Source organism: Anoplopoma fimbria, chromosome 10 (assembly GCF_027596085.1).
Source record: "Anoplopoma fimbria isolate UVic2021 breed Golden Eagle Sablefish chromosome 10, Afim_UVic_2022, whole genome shotgun sequence".
Classification (NCBI taxonomy): Eukaryota; Metazoa; Chordata; class Actinopteri; order Perciformes; family Anoplopomatidae; genus Anoplopoma; species Anoplopoma fimbria.
In genome coordinates, this window is record NC_072458.1 from 2,417,851 (window position 1) to 2,440,737 (window position 22,887).

General features: G+C 40.9%; 1 protein-coding gene across 1 annotated transcript in view; it reads left to right on the plus strand.

Moving 5' to 3' along the window:
• Window positions 1-2,597: 2,597 nt before the first annotated feature.
• LOC129097458 (electrogenic aspartate/glutamate antiporter SLC25A13, mitochondrial) overlaps window positions 2,598-22,887 on the plus strand; it is a 45,200-nt gene continuing 24,910 nt past the window's right edge. The window contains exons 1-7 of the mRNA XM_054606331.1: window positions 2,598-2,609; window positions 3,673-3,726; window positions 3,879-4,021; window positions 9,479-9,594; window positions 12,660-12,799; window positions 17,981-18,127; window positions 20,282-20,420. Of these exons, the coding sequence (XP_054462306.1) occupies window positions 2,598-2,609; window positions 3,673-3,726; window positions 3,879-4,021; window positions 9,479-9,594; window positions 12,660-12,799; window positions 17,981-18,127; window positions 20,282-20,420 (751 nt within the window). The remainder of the gene's footprint in view (window positions 2,610-3,672; window positions 3,727-3,878; window positions 4,022-9,478; window positions 9,595-12,659; window positions 12,800-17,980; window positions 18,128-20,281; window positions 20,421-22,887) is intronic.

Below are 22,887 nucleotides of genomic sequence, written 5' to 3' on the forward strand. Positions count from 1 at the left end.
TGTGTAAAACAGGACAAAGCCATTGCCACAATCGGCCCCTTTTTTCAGGTCAAAAAATGTCTTACAAATTTTAATCTCATTACCATGTCATGAATACATCTTTGGGAATCCATTAGGCATTTCCTGACTAAAAAACTACAATAGGAATTCACATTCAACCAAAAAAGCAAAGAAAGGGTGGGGAATGAGAATAAAGCCCCTTTGAGAACATTACTGTAAAGCTGTTTTAGCTCTTTCAGTCCACTTAAGAGGAGGCAGCAAAAAAAAAAGAGAAAGATGTGAGTGACTGACAGATGATAGCAATAAAAGTAAGAACAAACTGGCCATTTTACTGTGGTAGGGCCATTTGAGAAGGGATTATTAACTTGTCAGCATTTCAAACTGAGACACAACTTTTTCTCCTCTAAAACACATCCCCATGTCTCTGTTACTTTTATTAGAAAGTCTTTAAACCTTTTGACCCCAGAGGGCCTCCGTTATTTGCTGTTAATAGGGACTCGCTGGTCAGTGGGGAGACCCTAAGTGCCCTATTAATCATTTGTTTAGAGCTTGGGTCTATTTTGGAAGCTCTGTGTTTAGTGTGGGTTAAAAATAGGAGGAGGCGGATTGAGACAGTCGTCCGCCACTCATCGCTCAAGCTGTCAGGACGCGTGGGCCCTTGGGGACGCAGGCAGGAGACCCCTCAAGCCAATGAAGTTCAAAGGTCGCAAGGTTTATCATTATTACCTACTTACTTTGTGGCGGTTGACAGAATCATTGCTGTTTTGATTGCTTAAAATAGAGGCTGAAAGGCTAAAAAATATTTTCAGTGAAGGTAAGTTTTTAAGATTTTTTTTACATAAACAGTCAAGAGTTGCATCTAAAAGCTGCAAGACACTGTAGTTTACATGACTCCAGAACATTTTGCCGCTCATGAATAATACACAAGCAAAGCAGATGCTGCAACATGCTTACTACAAAATGCCACAAGTAAGTGAGTTGTTTGCTGGCAGATTGACAGCCATGGGAAATAAAATGTCATGGGATCAAATCATTAATCTTGTCAAATATTGTCATATGACAGGGGAAAATACAGGTGTGGAGATTGCATCGGCTGATAAAACATTACTTACAGCCATTTTTCCAATAAGCGATGGACTCAGTGCTGTCAATATTTGGAGGGGATGCGAGGTATGCCCTAGCGAAGGCCATTTTGCGAGGAGCAGAGAGCCTGCTGGGAAAAATACAATGGTTCATGCTGGGTCTCCGGGAAGCTGAAAAGCCACCGGCAAAAAGCTATGAATTATTTTGAGCGCAAAATACATTTTCTTTGAAGACTGTCGGGCCATTAGAGCCCTTTTGCTCCCTTTTAAATTGTTTTTATGCTGTGAGTAATGTTAACCTTTGCTTTTGTAGTCATGAAATTCTCTCTGCACCTTTTTCCCTCCTGGCACAAAGCACAGATGGGCTGGAAAAGCTGGAAATAAAGTATAGGAACCATTTACAGCGACAAAAGAATAGGTGTGAGGAAGGAACTGAGGCTTTTATTCTGACGTCTATTAAACCTCTGTTCCTTAGTAGACTACAGTAGAGACTCAATGTGCATAAGAATAAACCCACACAGAGATAACCACGTTTAATATACATAATAAAGCTTGAAATGAATATTGCGGGAACAACTTTTAAATACTTTGCTGCTACCGGGGGCCAAAAATCAAATATCATAGGAGCTATAATTAAGTGCCATAGCACATGGACTGTTGAGTATGATAATGAGGTTTTCAAGAAGAAAGTGGTTGTTTACATGATCACCGTGGATGGATCATGAGCTAATGGGCTCCTTGGCACAGACACGAAAAAGGCCCCATCTCTTTACACTGGATAAATCCCACACATTGTTTGTTTTCACTTTGCATGTTTTCCGCTGTATCTCACTAGTAAATCTTAGCTCAAACGTTGGTTGAATTCCATAGAAAATATAATAGGAAACCATCAAGAGAAAAGCTGTTTTATAGATTCCTTAAAGCAGAAACATTAAAATTGCTTTACTAGTTTTAACACATGTTTACTGTAGCCTAAGTCTGATAAAAAATAGAGGTGAGGCTCGGAATCAGCAGATACTCAATACTGAAGGATCGTGATTAAACAAAGTGACCAGGATATGGGTAGTTTTAACTGAGTCCTGATGATAAAGGCTTATAAATGTCACTTTGATCAGAGTACCTTAGGGACACATCTGGCCCCTTGGCTGTAGGCTTATCCATCCATAATGGTCACGCATTTAAGTAGGGGACAGAAGAGGATTTGAGGCATATCATTTTAAACACAGAAGGATAGATTATATGGCACTTTCACTGAATAGGTCAAGTTTAAAATAAGACACAGGTACTACGTATACTTTCTCTCTCTTTAGAAACACACGTACATATTATTGGATCAGTGGGTTTATCGGTGGATCTGTAATGCTAAAGCCTCTGACCAGTTGACCTCTCGTGCCACTTGGGCCACGTGCTCAGCTGATCCTCTTTCCTGTCACTGCACCAGCGCGTGATCTCCATGGGAACGTCGTCACGCAGGAGGAAGTGAACGGGACTTAGTTGACAGTGATCTCGCTTAACATGGCAGCCAAGGTAAGCTGAGTTTTCCCACTTCAGTTATCCTCTTTCTGGGTAGTATCGGTGATGTGCTCGGGCCCGGGAGTGTCTCTCCCACGGAACTTTCCACCTGTCAATTTAAATGCCGGTTAGTGAGGTTGTAACAGGATGTGCTAGATGTTGACACTTGGCTACCATATGACAATGACATTGGGGTTGGCTAGTTTAATGTATAGTTGGCTTCCTCAGTCTCACTAACTGAACTGCCATTCCAACAATGTTTGCCAAAAGCATAGTCATGATACTGTTGCTGCTTTTTAATCCATGCTGCTCCTTTTAGGCCAAAACTTCAGTTCACAGGTGTGTCTCTGCTAAAATAGCCGATTGTAATCACAGGTAACCTTTGGTAGCATCATGCTACATGCTGTCACATCCAGGTGCCAAAACTTTGTACAGGCTAGACAAGACGTTTTAACATGGTTGTACTCTCATTGGTTGTGTCGAACCAGTATGTTTCAGTGGTTCAATTGACCCTCTCACAGGTGACACTACCACAACTTATTTGCTGTACTTTGCAGCCACTTTGATTTCTGTTTTTTTTAATATTTCACCAGCAACTGCACTATCTTTTACAGGGGTTCCCAAACCAAGAGTTCAGGACCCCCAAGTGGTCAAAAAAAAATCTGAGTGGGTTGTTGGATTATTAACAGGAGATGAAAATTACAAGAAAACAAGAATACATTTGAGATAAACTATCAACCTTTTCTAGAGCTTTCTAAATATACCGTCTTTTTCAGTGACTGTATTCTGGACAGAAAGCTCCATTAATACGCTAGTAAGTTAACCTTGATTTTAGAATATTTAATTTGAGATGTGTGTTCCTAATAAAGTCTTGAATGAGTGGCCAATCTCAAAATTATGTTTAATTTGTAATAGTGACTATAGTCTTTCTCTTTGCTTGTGAGTTACTGGATAAGTTTACATCTTCAGGCTCCTACATTTTTTTCAAATAAAACGTTCCTAACCACTGTTTAACGGTGTTCCTCAAACGATGCAGGATGAAAGTTGTACTCACAGATGTTCACTTATTGTCTTGCAGTCAGTTCTGCCTAGGAGGGCCAACCCAACTGAGTTGAAAGCCATTTTTGAAAAGGTAGGATTTTACCGCTGTATTTATTGTTTGCTCTTTGTGTTTGCCTCTTATGAAAAAAAGCTTTTCATGTATTATTTGATTTATGTTTGTTGTTATCGAATTCTAAAGCTCAGCGTGCATCCTTGTTTCTGTATCTGTTTTCCTTTTTACAGTATGCCAGCGTCAAGAAGAATGACGAGCGCTTCATGTCACCACAGGACTTTGTGAGCCGTTTTCTCCATGCCCACACAGACACACAGCTGTCGGACGAGGCCACGAAGCTGCTGGCTGGAGTGGTGGATCAGAAGAAAGATGGGTTGGTGTTTTGATGTTTCACCTTACTTAAGATGTTGGTACACTGTGAATCGTAGACAGAATATATTTGATAATCCTTGCTACTTGGGTGGAGGGTTTACTTATGGAATAACTGCTAGTTTAAGTGGAATGATGTGTGAAACATACTGTGATAGATAATACATACATAATAATACATCTGGGTGAAGTTGCTTATCTGACATTTCTATGCTGAGTCTCTGTTTAAGACACAAATGTATATTTTCTCATTAATATCAAGCCAACTGTAGTAAGCTTATGAAAGACTATTATCAAAGCTATCAATACATGTATTATTTATGGCTTTGATCTCATGCGACTACCTTTCTAGTGGTATTTAGCATTTATAAACAAACCTATGACTGCATCCTTTTGTGTAAAAAAAAAAAGAAAATCACAGAAGGATGTTCATACTTGAATTATATAGCAACGAGACATCAAACCACCAAAGGCCCCTTTCAGGTGTTCCTTCTTTGTAGATACACCCCCAATTTCACACTTACTCCTCCCCCCATCCCCATCATCCCTGTTTTTTACATTAATATGTATGTATTTAATGACACATAATGATGGGTAATAAAATGTTAGGGTAAGTCAAAAAAGATTTTTTTTTAAAAACACATTGCCATGGTAACCACCTGGGCTTCTACAAAGAGCAAAGTGCACATGGCTGTGAAGCTTCATGTTATTACATCTGCTTTAAGGTGTGTGTGTGTGCGTCCGTGCACGCTGAAAACGGGGAGATGGAGTAGTGGGGGTTTAGGAATTGGAAAAAGAGAAAGCAAGGCACACACACACACACACACACACACACACACACACACACACACACACACACACACACACACACACACACACACACACACACACACACACACACACACACACGCACATAAAAAACACACACATGCACTGTAATTGCTCGTGCTATTCAGGAGCACTCCGTTGCATTGTGTGGCTTTGGAGCAGGATAAATGGTGGCCGTGGCATCAGGGTAAATCTATTAGGAACCCATGGCCCAGGCTTTGTATCTAAACCTCATTTTGGTTATGTGGAGGGAAATGGAAATGATATGGGGGCAAAACAGGAAAAAAAGTCTGTTTAGACCTAGTTTTAGATGTGATTTGTTTGTTTTTTTACAATTGAATGTGTAAAGGCCTCATGATGCTCATATTTTGAGATGTGTTATTTTCCACCTGAACTTTGATAGATAAATGATTTGACGAGACAAAGAGTCTGGATGATTATTCTGCAAAACCTGTGTCTCATGAACACAAAACAAATGGATATAAAAAGTAGAGATGTGGCAACATCAGCGCTGTTAGTGGTAGCAGAAAAAACAAAATGCATTGTTTTTCAAGCGCTCATCTGTGAAAACCTTATGAAAAGAACAGTGCGCAAGACAAAACAAACCACTTTAGTGACTGTATTTTCATCCAGCTCGCCCGATCTCATGCAAATATGCTTGGGAACAATAAGTTTTGCTTGATACACGAGCATTGAATATTGGAAGCTAGTGTGCCTGATGCTGTTTTTTGCCAGATAGGACTCCATTTCAACGAGATGAGTCAGGGGTAATAGATTTAGCAGGGGGTCGGATGGCAGCCAGCATGCTCGCTTACTTTTCTGTTGGAGTGTTTCTGTGTGAGAGAAATTTGACTTAGATGCCAGTGTGTATGTGAGTGGTTTGGTGTGTATGTGTGGACATGTAAACAGTGAAAATGCATTTGTCTGCCTCTCTGCGACTGTGTAAATCAGGAGATATAGTGACAGTCGTAACAATCTGTTATGTGGAAATCACTTTTCTCCCTCTTATTCTCGCCGCTCCTAGTGAGACAGAGAGACAGATAGATGGATATAAGAGAGACTTTGGAGGGTGGAGGAGATGTCTCAATTTCCAGGAATCAAATGTGTTGTGTATGTGTGCACTGACATACAGAGCTACAAGATGGTTTAAAGATTTTCCTCTTTCTCTCGACTTGTTTATGTCCTCTCTATTCCCTTTCGAATTTCTCTGCATTTCTCCGCCCTCATCACTTCCTTTACACCATCTCACATAGCATGATGCACTCTGAGCTCCCTCCATTTCAGTTGGGCTCCATCCGACTCCCTACCTTTTTGCTTCTCTATTCCTTCTTCCCTCCTGATATTTTGATAGAAGCATCTGTTCAAGTGTGAAAAAACCCCACTGCAGTTTAAACCTCTTGGAGGTTTAAAAAAAAAAAAACCCAAAACAAACTTTGTTAAGGGAGCATGCTGGGAAAATAGTAGTCTGCCAGCTGCTGTGGGTATTCTGGACTTGCACTGGTGGGTGTCCACTCTTAGAAACCGAACAGATACTGGCAGCTAGCATTCATCTTGATGTGTGTGTGTGTGTGTGTGTGTGTGTGTGTGTGTGTGTGTGTGTGTGTGTGTGTGTGTGTGTGTGTGTGTGTGTGTGTGTGTGTGTGTGTGTGTGTCTTTGGGGTGCGATTGTGTATGTCTGTTGGTGTGCAGGCACGCTCTAGGTGGGTGGAAGGCTGTCAGTAATGATGCCAAGATGCCAGGGACAGGGATTATTGAAGCCCCTCTAGGCCCCTCTCTCCCACTACTATCAACGATGGAAAGCTGTCTTTCCATCAGCTGGGCCTAACCAACACCATGCATTTACGTTACTGGTAAACAATGTTTCCAAGCCTGGTTTTCGGTCCAGAGGAGTGTATTTAGATGCCTGCTGAGAGGAGACAGAGATAAAAGCCGGGTGGCGAAGATAAGATAAAAACCCCAAAAATATATGGAATATAGGGTGGAGTTTTTTATCCCTGACAGACGTAGCGAAGACAGTTTAAATTGCATTGTATCGGCATCCTAGCAAAAACATCATTCAGCTGTCATCTGCCGAGGCACATGCTAGAATTAGGTCTTTGTTTATGTCTTGTGTGTTACTTCTCTAGTTTGATACATGTCACGGATATGTCAGCGACTGTTTTACGATTTAACAAAAAACCAGCGGAGTAAAGCAAGAGCACAGCACACTGAAGAGATGCCATACTGCAGTATCACATTAGCCCCTGTCTCCAAAGTTCATCCCAGGCTGCAGACACGGATCGGCTAACCCTGGACACATGCCATAACAGTTGATGGTTGGGAGATGCTGTCGGTTGATTTTGATTATTGAGTGTCTCGTTGGGGTCGGGTCTGCATGGCAAAAACGATTGGCTTCCCCCTCTGATGGTAATCATTTTGTAGCCGTCATGGCGCTGCTAATCAACCATCATAAGCCCCGTCCTCGGCTACGGCGCTGTGTGTAAATGCTTACGAGTACGAGGAATGTTTTTCTCTTGTGTGTTATGGAGATGCCCCCTGGATCTTGTCTGGACTCACTGGTCTTAACCATGGTCCAATCCCTTCATGATCAGCAGCCCTCTCAGTTACACTAATATGCTGATTATCTACGTCTGGGAAAACGCAGATGGGGGAAGACCAGCGTGCATGTAAAATGATGCGTGTGAAAAAGAAGAAATCTTGACTCTTTCCATCAGTTAATTCTGGGAACACTGGTTCTCTAGCTCTCTTAGTCGTGGCACTATAGCCTGTTCCTACTTAAACTCATATATAACCTCTCTGAGCTATAATTTCTGTGTGTACTCTATCTGTCACAAAAGAAGGATCATTATTGGAGAGTTTGATAATATTCCAGTAATGGTATTAGCTTTGTTTTTAGCAGTGGATCCACGGTCGCAGCGGTGTGCTTTTGTGCCAACTTCCACCTACTTGCCATCAGCAGGGCCCCGCTCTTAAGCACTACCTGCTTAGTTAATAAAACATTCAGTCATGCCTTTAAAACGACAGCTGATTTAATTTGCAACTGAGGAGAAATGTATGCTCACTTTTTTCTCTTAGCATCTCTTTTGCTCTCTCCAACACACACATCTATTATTTTCTGTTAGGCTATTGATCCCATAATACCAATATGTATTTCTGAGTTTTTACTGAAACCAAGTGTTGACCTGAGTTGTTTATGTAGACTGTTTTGTCCTCTTACAAGTATCATTTTCATGGACATGTTTGCAGACTAAAAAAGCCAGTAATCTAAACATGCTTTTTAACCTTTATCAGGTATCTCTGGCAGTCAAGTGTTATTTGGATAAACAATACATTTTTCTGTGCACAGCTCTTCTGATTAGGACTGAGATCTATACATCTATACATCTATACAGTATATAAGTACACATGAGGATGCACATAATCACTCACAAACAGATCAGATTCCAAACAAACACATCTACATTTCATCAGTACCATAATTAATTAAAAATGTAATAATTGCTACCCCCCCCTCCTTCTCTGTACTCCCCCCTTGGAAATTGAAACAGGTTTAATAGAAGGATGCGCGGGGACCGCTCGTTAGCACTGACCCCTCCTGTAATTATCTGAGCCATTTGTGATATTCATAATGGTCTTGTGGCAACTGTGAACCAGGGCCTAAATAAAGGCTCGACTGCGTGGTCCAGTTCCCCACAGCAGGACTCTCCCATGGGAGCTCTCAGTGGGTTCACACAATAGCAGTGTTTATGTTTATTTTTTTCTTGTTAATGATGCGTGTGGACATTTGTGTTTACTATGTAGAGACACGAGATAAAGTAGTATTCAACCAAACACTGACGAAAATGGAAAGAGAGGCTGTTGTATTTAGTGGTAATAAGAAAACGGATCTGTTCTGTTTACTTTCAACTCATAGCTTGTATCTCAGTTTTGATGCAGACAAATTTGTTCCCCTTTAATTTTATATTCCAGCTTGGCTGCTCCACCTGACATTTACTCCAAATCACATATTGTATTACGTTTATATTGAATGTAATTTTATTTCCCTGAGTGGCTACCAAACTCCCTCCTCTCCTGTCTCCTTGTTTAAAATGGCACACTAAAATGTAAAACTTCATATTTAATCATTTTTTCTTCTGTTGGTATAAAGTTGACTCTCTCTCTCTCTCTGCCAGCTGCCAGCTCAGACTGGGAACACACACTGAGCTTTTTAAACTGTTTTATTTTCTTGCTGTCACCCTCGATGAGTTTATGACATTACATATGGAATAACAGACTACTGGATAAAAGGCCTCCTGAATTGTGCGTAGCACAGACTGATAGGTTGTCTAAGTGTGCTGGTTTGCCACTGTGTGGCAGTAATTACAATGGAGTTGTAGTTTAATGCAGTGTTATATTACCTTGTTTTTTTAATTTAATATTTCAATTTATTAGTGCAACTTAAGTTCTTCTTGTCCTTATTAAGTATTACATGCTTAAATAAGCACCAAACACTCTGTCTCACATGTGTTACTGATTAAGTATTTATACAGGGCACTTGAAACATGAATACCACATTAATAAATCAACTCAAATGACAGCGTTTACCAGTCTATCACAGTCCTACCTATCTTCTTTCTTTCTACCCTTCTCTCAGGTTGATATCCTTTCAGGAGTTTGTCGCGTTCGAGACGGTGCTGTGCGCCCCAGACTCCCTCTTCATGGTTGCCTTCCTGCTGTTTGATAAAGCAGGCAGTGGAATGACCACCTTTGGTAAGTTACTCTGCCTCTTATTAATGGGGTTGGATAGCATAATACTGTAGTCATGTTTGCAGAGAGAGTGTCTTACTGAACAATTAGCATGTATGTGGTAGGTGCTGCTAAGTGCTCTGCAAGAGACATTGAATTATGAATTGATAGTTGAAAATTTCAAACAACAGAAACTCATGATCACTTCTGTTGCGTTGACAAATGCAAAATTGCTCATTTTCAAATTTTGGTGTTATGGTTTTTATTATGTCCTTCCTCCACTCTTCTGGGAGCATTGTTTTCCAATATATGCTTATAATGGCTTTTAACTATTCATTATTGAATCTGTCTTAAAAAAATCAAGATCACTTTTTCATACTAACATATGTGTTAAAGACCAGGGCAACCAAGCTGCAGAACAATGCACATTCTTCCTCTCTAACATTTGTTTATAACGTCACTGTTATTATGTAAGTTCAGGTCTCAACACTGCTTTTGTTTCTTTGCATTTGACATTTAACAAATAATTTGTTTGCCAGAGCGGAGACCATGCTCCTCTTAAATGCACCTCTGAAAAAGTTTTCATACAAACTCCTCGTCTATTTGTGTAAGGGTTTGACCTCTGCTCATCTTTTTTGTTATGGTTGCATCCACAAAATTCTGTACGTGGTACCGTATCTTGTCTGTAAAGAAGATAAGGTTAGGAGGTGGAGAGGGTTGGTGGGAGCAAAAAGGATGGAGATAAAGATGGAGGAGGGGGTGTGTAGCTCTATGTGCATGATTGGCACCATTACTCTGATGCCTGGGCGCTCTGAGGTGAAAAAGGGAAGACATTTGTACTCGTTGCTTATTTCACATTTGCCTAATTGATTTAAACAAGTCTAATGCCAGCCTTCTGTAGGTGTGCGGGGCGTCAGCACATTAGGCTTGATTTGAAATGCAGTGCACACATCCCGCTAGCAAACAGGGAAGAGTAAGTGAATTTCATTTTAATTGTTGCTGTCGACAGGGTGCAAGATCATTGCGGGTGATTATATATGCACATATGTAAATTTTCATATTTAAAAGGATCAATTAGAGTGACGTTGTCTTGGTGGCAATTAAAAGGTCTGCTGTTTTCCTGCGTCTCCCAAAGGTTAATGAATATCCCAATGCCTGTGAGTTATGAGACTCACACACAAGTGGAAAATTGCATGAAAAACATACCACACATCATGCCATGCACAAACACTGACTATAGTGTCTGCCATTTGCATCGGGCTACCATTTTACCAAAAGCAAATAACTTGTGACTGAGATTGTAGACTAGTTTTTTTTATTGTGATACATTACAGAATTCTCCCTTTTTTTTTCTCAGATTAAAGAGTCTCACCAAGAGCTCTCTTTTATTACCTATTAAAAACATTAATAGCTCAGGCTTATGTCGCATTAAAGGCCCGTTTGTTTCCCCCTGTAATAAATGTCTGTTCTCTGATTTCTTTTTTATTTCATTTTCTATGAAGCCATTTTTTATTTGATAATAACCCGGGTAATTTCTGTTTAGTACAGGCGGCGCAGCGCTCTGAATTCTTAAAAAAATAAATGCATAATTTGGTGGAATGTTGAGTTCATAAAAATTGCAGCATAACATGGCATATGAAATGCAGTTGTGCGTCAGCCAGAAAGACAAAAAAAAGAAAAAAAACTAAAGAGGACTGAGTGTTGACAGGTCTATAAAAGCTCTGGAGCGGCCTCTCCTTTAAAGAGTTAAAGGCTGTATATTTATTGCCTCATTAAAGTGTAAAAAAACAACAATGCTCAAGCTGTCTCCCTTCAGAAGGTAAGGCTGAAGCTGAAGTAAATATCACCTTTCTCTTTCTCTCTCTTTTTGCCTCCCTGTCTGTCTTTATAAAAAAAATTGTTTCTTTCCTCCTTTCCTTTCTGTTTGGTAATAAGAAACAGGTCGCTCTATTGGTTTGTTTTTGTTTCTTTAGTAAGGCTGTAATTTAGGACTCATGTTCAGTGTCTCTCCACTCCGCTGGCTGCAGAGGCTTAGAGGGTTCAGGCAGAGGAACATAAGTGAGAAGAAAAGGCTTTCCTTCTGAATACAGAGCCTACACAGCTCAAACAACTTCTGCCATGTGTCATTCAAGACTGATTTAGAGTTTAGGAACTTAAGTCTCAATCAGAGCAGAATTGTGTTCTGGAGATTGACGTTGACATTTTGTCACAAACAGTCACAGGCATTTTTTTCTCCAAAATGAAATAATTACTAATGTTAACCGCAAGATAGGAAACACATGCTGTTTGTTAAGACCTGACTCACAAGACTTTGTACCAACAGATGTGAGGTCTTTATTAGAGCAAACTAAAAGAGGAAGAAGTATTTGATAATTGTTTGTGATGAAAACATAAATTTACAGACAGGAGAATATTGAAAGGATTTTAATAGAGGTGAAGGCCTTATTGATGGTTAATGTATAGTTACTTGCCTTGATAGTTGCGTGTAATCTGTAAAACCTAAACCAAACTGTTATTCTATAGTTGTAAAGGGTATGAAGAAAAAACTGTTGTTGTTGTTTTAGCCATTTTGCTTGCTGATTTTTGTTTAACTTATCTATCTACATATACATCAACTCAGAGAATCTGTACAATATTTTAACTAAGTACATCGCAAGTACTGTACTTGAGTACAATTTTGAAGTAATTGTGCTTGAGTGCTTTCATTTTATGTGAAAGCACTCATATGTTTGAAATTAGCTCCAGCTTTACTAGCTACAACAGTAAAATACTGCTTACAAATTCAAGGCATAAGTAAAAATAATCCCATGATGTAATGTTTAACAATCACATGGGCAACCTGCTTCCTTAACAAATAGATGTACTTAGTTTGAGTACATTTTGCTGATATCGCTTCAGTACTGTAACTTTAATGCAAGACCTTTACTTGTAATACCGTTTTTCTAGTGAAAGATCGGAATGCCTCCCCTAATTCTGGTACACTATCGTACGGAGTTGTTGCATCTTGTTATTAGGCTGTCAAATTAAACTTTTAATCACTGTGGTTATTAAAGAAGCAATCTTGTTTCTTTTCTTTGTCTCCTCCGCAGAGGATGTGAAGCAGGTCTTCAGCCAGACCACCATCCACCAGCACATCCCCTTTAGCTGGGACTGTGAGTTCATACGGCTGCACTTCGGCTCACAGAGGGACAAGCAGCTCAACTACGGAGAGTTCACCCAGTTTCTCCCGGTATGATTGACGTTGATCACCTGCCCCTCTCGTCTCTTGCATGTCCTTTTTTCCCCTCTCTGCTGATATGAAATCACTTTTTTCTGTCTTTATATCCTCTTTGTCTTTCTACCTTTCTGTCTTTGGCCCTTTTCTATCCATCTTCCTCTGTCTTACTTCCATTATCCAGTGACCATCAATGATAGTCAATAAATCATTATCAACCGAGATATGTACCTGTACACACTGCCTTAACCTCACGTATTGTTTACAAGCTGTTCATACAATCCTGTCATCTAACTGTATTGTCATACTGATCTGAGCTCGGTCAGATGAGTGTGTGCACATGCAGACACACACACACACACACACACACACACACACACACACACACACACACACACACACACACACACACACACACACACACACACACACACACACACACACACACAGGTTTTCCCGATCCCTCTCAAACACAGCCCTCCATATTGACCAGATTAGTTATTAATGAAACACTGAGGTTATATATTTGGGATTTTTTTTTTTTTGCATTTGTTTTCAATTAGCTGACGTACACCTAGCATTACTCCCCTCCACCTACTCTGCAGGTAGAGACGCAGTTCTACCTCCATAAATAGTATAGCTGGAATATTCCTAGTGTATTTGTGGTGTGTGAGCCATTTTCCAATATGATGTCTAGACTTAAATCAGGCCTAAGCAGGGAGAGTTGGTGGTGGGGGTAGGAGAGAGGGCCTGAGCTTTGCCAAGTTTGCATCCACACTCACCATGTATCTGAATGAGCTTTTTATATTACACTTAACTTAGACCAGATGGCTTACACACAGTGGGCAGCAGCGCATGGATATTGAGACATTGTTATATGTGAGTGCGTCCTTGTGTGTGTGTGTGTGTGTGTGTGTGTGTGTGTGTGTGTGTGTGTGTGTGTGTGTGTGTGTGTGTGTGTGTGTGTGTGTGTGTGTGTGTGTGTGTGTGAACAGTATGTGTGTCGGTATATTTGTGTGGTTCTTTGTATGCGTTTTTATCTTACTTATCTGCTTTTCCGTATGTGTGAGCTGTGGCATGCAACCTTTGTGCATCTGTGTTCGTGTGTGCTTGTTTTTGTGTGTGCTTGTTTTTGTGTGTGTGTGTGTGTGTGTGTGTGTGTGTGTGTGTGTGTGTGTGTGTGTGTGTGTGTGTTTGCATGCGTACAAGTCTGTGGCGCTGTGGCCAGTAGACGCTGTACTTTGCATTGACAGCGTGCCCAGTCCTCTCCCAGTCAGTCACTCAGTGGTTTCCAGCTCCTCACAGCAGCAAGCCAGCAGCCAGTCACACTCATTGCTCAATATGAAATGCACATTTCCTGCAACTGCTTTTTGATAATTTCTCATAACTTTTGATTCATGCCTTCATAAATGGCAGAAGAAAGTGAATTATACGTTGTTGCAGGGGTATTCAAATAAGAATTTATTGTAAGTGTTGGAAATGCTTTTCATCTTTTATCACTCGCTTCACTGGTCTAACGGTATTTATGAAGAAATATTTTATAATAAGATAAATATTTAATCTTGAGAAGTCTAATGCTTCCTTAGGTTCCATTTAATTGTGTCACATTTATAAGACACATTGATACCACTGTGATGGTGTATGACTTCAATTACAGTGCTTAGGTACAGTAAAAGTTAGGTTTTGGCAGTTCACTCTAGTGTGTTATCACCAACTCCAGTGATTGATGACAGAGTACAACAACATTTCCTGAACCAGAATTTAAACGTGTGCAATTACTACATACTTTGTGATTGCACTACTACCCAACGTGACTTTTGTTAGCAGACAAAGCACTCGGAAATGTCAGTCGGAAAAAAAGCTATAAAAGTTATCAGAGAGTTGTGAAAGCAACACAATCTTGCACACACACAAACAGGCACACACACACACACACACACACACACACACACACACACACACACACACACACACACACACACACACACACACACACACACACACACACCATATTCTGAATATTTTACAGTTATTTTTATAATTCTCTACCACCCAGCTTTCCCCCCTAAGAATGTTCCCATCCTTTATTTCCTCCCCTTCCTGCCATACACGCATGTGTTTATTGTGTTTTTCTGCCATTGTAACCACGCCACTGCCAGATGCTCACAAGATGGGATTATCGGGGAAAACGTTTGCGCCGCATATTTCTCACAAGGGCTCTCTCTGGCCAATTACTGTCTTGATGGAAGCCAGAGATTCTCACCAATTACATGCATTTTTCGCGTCTCACGCGTGGACGCCGGCCAAGGCTCAGCTCACACTGTCGGCGTGGTGTTGTCTCTGGCAATGGTATTACTGATGTCCAGAGAAGTGGCACATACTAGTAGCCCATATTATAAAGCCTGGCAAGTAAAGAGCTTGAATTACATGGGGGGGACACCACATGTGCCACTTCTTTCCTGAGCACTCAAAAAGAGATTTTTTGGCATTGTTCAGATTTTAAAAGTCCCAATTATGTTGACTCTCCCAAAAATCATCGGACAGCCCTTAACATCACTATAGAGGGCTGACTGGCACATGTAAATGGACATTTGTGCTTAAGCTTATCCTCGTATAGCTTTAGCCCTGTGCTGATAAGAAGCAGAGATTGGAACAGAGAGATACAATCCTGCTCAGCTCGTATCTATTGTTAAAGTTTTAATGAGAGGAGGGGAAAGAATCACAGCCATTGAAAACAAACAGAGGTGGGTTGTCATGTGTTTTTATTTTCATCCAAGGACAATTAAAGCAACTCCAAAGGCCTCGCTCTTGTTGGCTGTCTAAAGCACCCAGCTTTATGTCTCCTCCCTTCCTCACTCCTCTCCCAAATAAAAACCATGTCCCTGAATCACACATACAGTTGCAACAAGTCAAGGTTTTAAGAGGCTGAGACTATAAACTGCTCCATCCCCTGGACCACAGTTGTTTTGTTGCTCTGTGAAGTTGGTGCGTGGTTTGCCAGAGTTTTGACTGGTCCAGAGAAACAGGATCACATATTTTTTCTGTCATTTACAGATGGACACAAACACAAAGATAAATGCTCACCCTTTTTATTTGAATACGAACACAGTCATGCATGCAACACATTGTCTTCTTCACTTTCCTGTTTTATTTTAACTTTAAATATTCAGTTCTCCTCCTCCCTTTCCTTTTCCCAGTTTATTCCTCACCAAAGTGTTTTGACCTACTCACAACCGACCGGAGAAGTGAGTCACGACACTCAGGATGGCGACACCAAAATATCTCACCTTATTTACCTTGGGAGTGTTTACAAGTGTCAATCTCTCTTCGTTTCCTTGCCTTCCATTCACTTATACACTCTCCGGAGCCCCCGCTGTGCTCATAGGTGATACTGACACACGGCTGCTACATTTGCTGTTTTTGCAAATCTGGCTCTTTTGTTGCAATGTCTATTCTTACTCCCCTCCGGTCTCCACTCAGCTTTGTGTTAATGTCACTCTTCCCCAGTCGTTTCTCTTGGTTGCCTCAAATGTAGAGTTCGATCAGTTATGCTGTCAGTGAAATATCACTCAAATTCAACACAACAATAAGTCAAAGCCTCATAGGGTTTTGTGTTGTGGTAATACCACTTCTTTGAGTTCCATTTATAACAATAACATCTGAATCAATCAATTTAATAATGCCATGCATGTTTAAGATTCAAACAGTCCCCCTTCAGCACTTTTTGTCCGACTTTTTATCCGACGTGTGGCTTGAAGAAGAATGTCCATCCTTCTTGGACAAATTGATAATTTAACTTATTGTATTTAAACTGCTATCCAGTACTTACTTTAAGAAATGTCATAAAAAATATTTTCTTGATGAATGTGCGTACACACTTATTTAAAAATATTCTTTATACGTATTCCTATTTCATAAAATTCTTTTTTAGTAGTATTAAGTCAAACAGCTATTTTAATAGAAAAATATTTTTTAGTCTTGCACTTGTAGAGCTGCAACGAATGACTATTTTCATTATAAGTTGATCCACTGATTCTTTTTTCAATTATTAATTAATCAATTGGTCTATAAAATGCCAGAAATTTGTGAAATTTGCCCCTTACAATGGACATTCACGTTGACATATTCAAATTGCTTATTATTCAGTGTAATATCACAGAACCAAAAGACGCTGCGGGTATAGTTAGAAATTTTCTGTCTATCCATTAATGGACTACTTGTTTCAGCTCTATATATTTGTGGGAAAAAGAGAATTCAGAACAGCTCTTAAAAACTCTTACATTGATGTTTCAGTTTAGTAAACACATTGATATTTACTTTAAAGGAAGTAGGCTTGAATTAGTCATTCAGTTTGTTGGTCATGTGTCACCATATGTCAGAAACCTCATGAATAGGAATAAAACAATAAGACCTCATCATTTTTTGTTTGATGATTCTTTTTTTTTACCCAAAGGCCATGATACACTCTGTAAGTGAATCAACAGCCAAAGCAACCAGTTTTATCTCGCTGCCCTCAAGCTTATGGCTGATTTTTACAATGACTCTTTGTGGACTACTATTGTTCTGATATCCCTGTCTTTTGCTGTAACCAAGTTTTTTTTGTTGTAAGATAGAGGAAGTCTCAGAGGCAGTGGTTTGTTTACAGCCTCTCTGTAGACTTGTGGTTGCAGGTACCGATAATGGCTGCTAATTTCAAAGGCCTTATGGGATGTCTCCCCACCACAGCCTGCTGTTGTCCCCGTGGACCTCTGTGTGTATGTGTGCGCAAGAAGAGAGACAAAGTGAGCAGTGGGGTGGTTAGCCGTCTTGCCTGTGTGTGCACGTCTATATGTGTGTGTGTGTGTGTGTGTGTGTGTTTGTATGTTTCTCCCCTCAAGTGGGTTTAATGGGGATTTCGGGAGGGTGTGAAAAGCCCAAGCGACACCTCACAGTAGGCAACGCGCTGATGGGCGAGGAGGCGAGCGTGAAGCCTGGCCAAACGCTGGCTCCCCCGTAACTGAGAGGGGGAGATGGCGCCAGGGGGCCCATCAAAGCAAGTGCTGTGTTTTTATGCATATGTGTTTATATGGGTGAGTTTATGTGGATTTAAATTTATGAAGACAACTTAAAAAGGTATACGACCCGCATATGTGTCCAATAATATGCATTTACTAGATGATCTAACACCTAAACTTCCCTCCCTCCCCCCGTCCACAGGAGATGCAGCTGGAACATGCACGGCAGGCTTTTATCCAGCGGGACCAAGCCCACAGTGGATCCATCTCAGCCCTGGACTTCAGGGACATCATGGTCACCATCCGGCCGCACATGCTCACATCTTTCGTGGAGGAATGCCTCGTGGCGGTGGGTTTTTGGTTTTTGGCTCTGCGTTTCCCTCCTCCATTTGTTTTACTGTCGTCCGCAAGAGCCAAAGTCGGCCTGGTTAAAAATAGTGAGATCAGTCACTGCTGTACACCTGCAGTTATGATACCTTGTCTTTATTGGGGTGTTCCTTATTCAGCAGCACCAAAATAATGAAATAATAAATTGGGTAACTGCAAGATTGGGATAATTTAATTTCCCATCAAAGCTGTAAATTGTACCATGGTACATCTATAGTCATCATGTTTTAAGATGATGTCATATAGTTAAATATACATGTATTAAACCAAATCTTTGTATGATTAAACGTAAGATGATGCACACTTTGGAGTGTCAGAAACAATCAATGTTAACATAAAAGCTTATATATAAATGTACTTTACAGGCGATGTTTGCCGCTGATTCCGTTGCTAATGCCAGCTAGGAAGGCAGGCAACCTAACATTACTCTATTCTCCATAAAAGGGTTAAAGGCAAGACTGTTTTCTTCCATCTCACTTCCTCTTTCTTGTCTTTTCTCTTCCCTGTCTTCATTTCTTTCTCTCACACCCCCACAACCAAACAGCGTGGCTTTCTCTTTCCCTCCAGCTGTCCATCTCTTGTTTCGTCCTCTTCCTCTTCTACCTTTTCTGTCACCTCTCATCTAGCCTCTCTCTCTTTTTCTTACCCTCCCTTCGTTTTTTTTCCCTCTCTCTCAACCGCCTTTCTTATTCTCCCTCCCTCCCCCGTGTCTCTGTCTCTCTCCCAACATGTCATTAAGTCTAACCTCTCTGGCAGTGTCAAAGCCAAGCAGACCAGCTGAATAGGAAGATAGAGACAGAGATAGATGGAGACTGGAGCTTCACAGTCCATCATCTTTGCCCGGGTGTTTGTGCATGAGCAGCTGTGCGCGTGTGCTCTATTTGTTTTGAACTCTGAGATGTTTGTCTTTTTTTTTGTGCCTTGTCTTTTCTCAATGTGAGTTGGTGTTTTTGTTTGAGCGTGTGCAAGGTCTCGCGTCTGTGTCCATGTCTTGCACGATTTCATAAACACCTTGTAGACTCTGTCATTTTCTCCACTGTGTTTACCTCACCGACCAGACATCTTGGTGTGCTGTGAGTAAACTCTCTCACACTCACACACACTCACGTGCACACACACACACACACACACACACACACACACACACACACACACACACACACACACACACACACACACACACACACACACACACACACACATCAAAAGGCCCATAAACACTGCAGACATGTTAAAGGCAGTATTATAGCAGAACGAAAACAGTGAAACAGCAACCTTTAATTCACTCACCAAACATGGCAAATGATCAGCGCCACACTCTTTTCACCCAAATATTGTTCTCTTCTCCCCCTCTGTGAAGGACTCTGTGTCGGATATCGTGGGAAGATCCATGCCTATAGGCTCATAGATATGAACAGATACAAAAGTGTCTCTCTGTTAGGGCAGTTTCACCCAAGCCAGAGCTTCCCCCTTTTTTGCGAACATAGTGAGCTGAAAGCAACCCTCCCGAATGTGTCTGTAAAGCAAACAGTGCCATCTAGTGAAAGGATGCTCCGCATTTTCTACTGCCTCAACTCTGTTCATTTCATACTCTGGCCCAAGCTTTATGAATGTGCTAGGACACGCATTTCTAAACGGGACAGCAGTTTGAGCTTCTCCTCTAAGCGTTTGAGAGCCTGATTTGATAAAGATGGGAAGCTGGTTCACATAAAAGAGTTTGTGTGCAGTCTGGAATGTCCTCAAGAGCCCAGCGTCTATTTTTAATCTGTTACCTTTTTATATTCTCTTCTTTTATCACTTCCTCCACCTCATAAAGAAAGTTAATTAAACTCCCTGAGAGAGTTCGTTGTGTGATGGAAAAAGTAGCGGTTGAGACAGGTTTACTTTTCCCCGTGGAGGGATGGTAAAGAGGAACGCTGATGATTAACCACCGCTGTTTGTTAAGATTTCCTTTTGGCGTGTGATGTTTTTGTACGTTTCTTCTGTCTTACACGTAATCACAATATCTAGATGCATTTATTTTGTTTGGAGTGTAGTGTGATTGATTTTGTTTGTGAATTTTGGTTATTGTAATATTTTATTACATGTTAAAATATGTGTCTCCATCCTTGTCCAGGTTGCGGGTGGCAGCACAACTCACCAGGTCAGCTTTTCATACTTCAACGGCTTCAACTCGCTTCTCAACAACATGGAGCTGATAAGAAAGATCTACAGCACTCTGTCTGGCCACCGCCGAGATGTGGAAGTCACCAAAGGTACACAGGAAGACAAAAAAAACCACGAAAAGCTCATGCACTAACAAAAATCTGACGTACATTTATGAGTAGATATGCACTCACATGTAGTGAGGTTCTCTATGACGGACAGCATGCAGGACACTCACTCACAAAACAAATGTGAGCATGCACTGTTTGTTCTCAGATGCACAAACTGTAACAGTCCTACACTTCAGGCGGTATCAAATTTGTTTTCCAGATAATGTATTTACTGTGTGCTGAGGGTGGAAACTTGTTTTTGTTTGGTTTTCTTCCTTCCCGGTGGCATTTAAATGGGTACGCTGGATCTGACCCAGCACACGTACTGCATACCCACAATCTCTGATGGAGCCGGTCTTGTCTATGAGACATCCTGGTACTTATCTGAGACTTAAATGTTTTTTGTCTTGTGGGAAGCTTTGGTTGATAATGAGATTTTCAACGATTCAAAAAACTGACAAAAAAATGAGGAATGCTTTATTTGTTAAAAGTCATCTACTCACTTCAGGGATGAGATGTGCTGTCTAACCCTGTAGATCAGTGTACACGCTACAAAGTTGAAACTATTTTTACATGATTTTTCTTTACTCTATCATTTAAATTACCGTAGAGCAAATAAATAATAAATTAAATATTATTATCTATTGATCCGAGAGCCTTTCTTTATTCTCTCCATTTCTCTCCGTCTCCCATGGTTAGTTTCTTTAAATCGTTATCCCTCTCACTTGCTTGCCCCACTTGCTGTCTCTCATTCCTTTCCTCAGTACTTGGCAAGAAGCCCAGTTAGCTGTTTCTGTCTCTCTACCTTTCTCTGTCTCTTTCTCTCCTGCTCTGGTCGTCCATTCTGACCTCTCTCCCCATCGCCCAGGGCCACTAGTGTAGCCTTGTGATGCTATCTGAAGCCTTATCAGGGGTGTGGACCATAGCCGACCCAAACCGAGAGCCCATATGCTCCCAGGCTGTTCCCACCGTGGGTACACCGAGGCTGGGCTTGGCTCGACCCATGGTGGCCCGTAGCCAGCCAGACCTCCACAGCCACCACCCATCCACCCTCCACTCCCTGAGTCATTAAGGCCTCCTCTGGGACTGCAAGTGCTCGGCTCCATGTACCGCTGGTTGGCCAACAAATGCATACTGTACGCACACCCGCATGTATCAAGTGTGTGTGTGTATTTTGTACCACTCTATTTCAAACATTTCTCGCATACACACAAGCATTCAGATGCATTAACGCAGCCAAGCATGCACACATGCGTAATAATCCTGATTGATTCCGTATGTGCAACAAGGCCACTGTTTGCCTTGGGGATGCCATTTTAGTGCTTAACGCCTACACAACAGTGAGTGCACACATGTGTGTGAGCGTTTGTGTGTGTACGTGCACAAGAGACTCTTACAGAACACATCTTTTATTGAGCCATCAGTGCACACTACAAGGCAAATTATGACTGTGCATTTTTGTGAACAGATTCAATCAGACATAAAACTTTAAATGCATCTTTAATGGATAGTGCCAGAATGGATGACATGTGTGCCAGTCCACTTCTGAAGGTCATCAGACACCACACCTAAATAAAAATGGCGGTGATCAGATTGTTTTTTGCCAGTAGGTTTTCTTGACCATGTCACAAACTCAGGTTGTTTTTTATATCAGATTTTTTTAAATCCAGACTAAAAAATATCTCATTAAATATTTGATGGATTGCCATGAAATTGTGCACAGACCGTCAATGTCACCTGAAGATGAGGCCTACTGACTTTGGTGATGGCCTATTTTTTTGTCTAGCACCACCAAGAATTTGACATTTTGTGGTTTTGAATGAAATGTCTAAACATCTGTTGGATAGAAATCGAGTGAAACATTAATATATTAATTTATCCATTTTTTATGTGCTTTGTAAAAGTGCTGTACAATTAGTAATTAATAATATATTACTCCATTGGGCACTCATAACAAACAAACAGTTTAGAGTTTAAATTTATAACTCTGTGATATCAATCTTTTTAAGTGCTCTTAAGTTGTTAAGTGTCAGACTGGAAATGTCAGCAGCGATGTCCAAACTGATATATACGTCACATTTATTTTTCATCATCCTCAAGTCAGTTTAAAAATAATAAGTTTGTGGAGTAGAGTGGGTGATGTTTGTTCTGCTGACTGCTGCACAGGTTTATAGCTCACATATTTACTATCAAGGAACTGTTTGTAGACAAGGCAGTGGAAATCTGCTTATCATTTAGTACTCTGTTGGCTAGACCACTTCACAGAGAGGCAGGTAATCATAAAATGTGTATAGAGGTCAGTCAGGTGTGTGTGCGTGTAGGTAGGGGTGTGTGTATTTGCGTGTGTGTGTGTGTGTGTATGTGTGTTTGTGTGTGTGTGAGAAAGAGAGCATGCCTCAGGGGTAAGCTGAGCCTTGGCGGGGTGAATGGCTCCAGTGTAGGACGACTTTGTCACAACCCCAGCCTG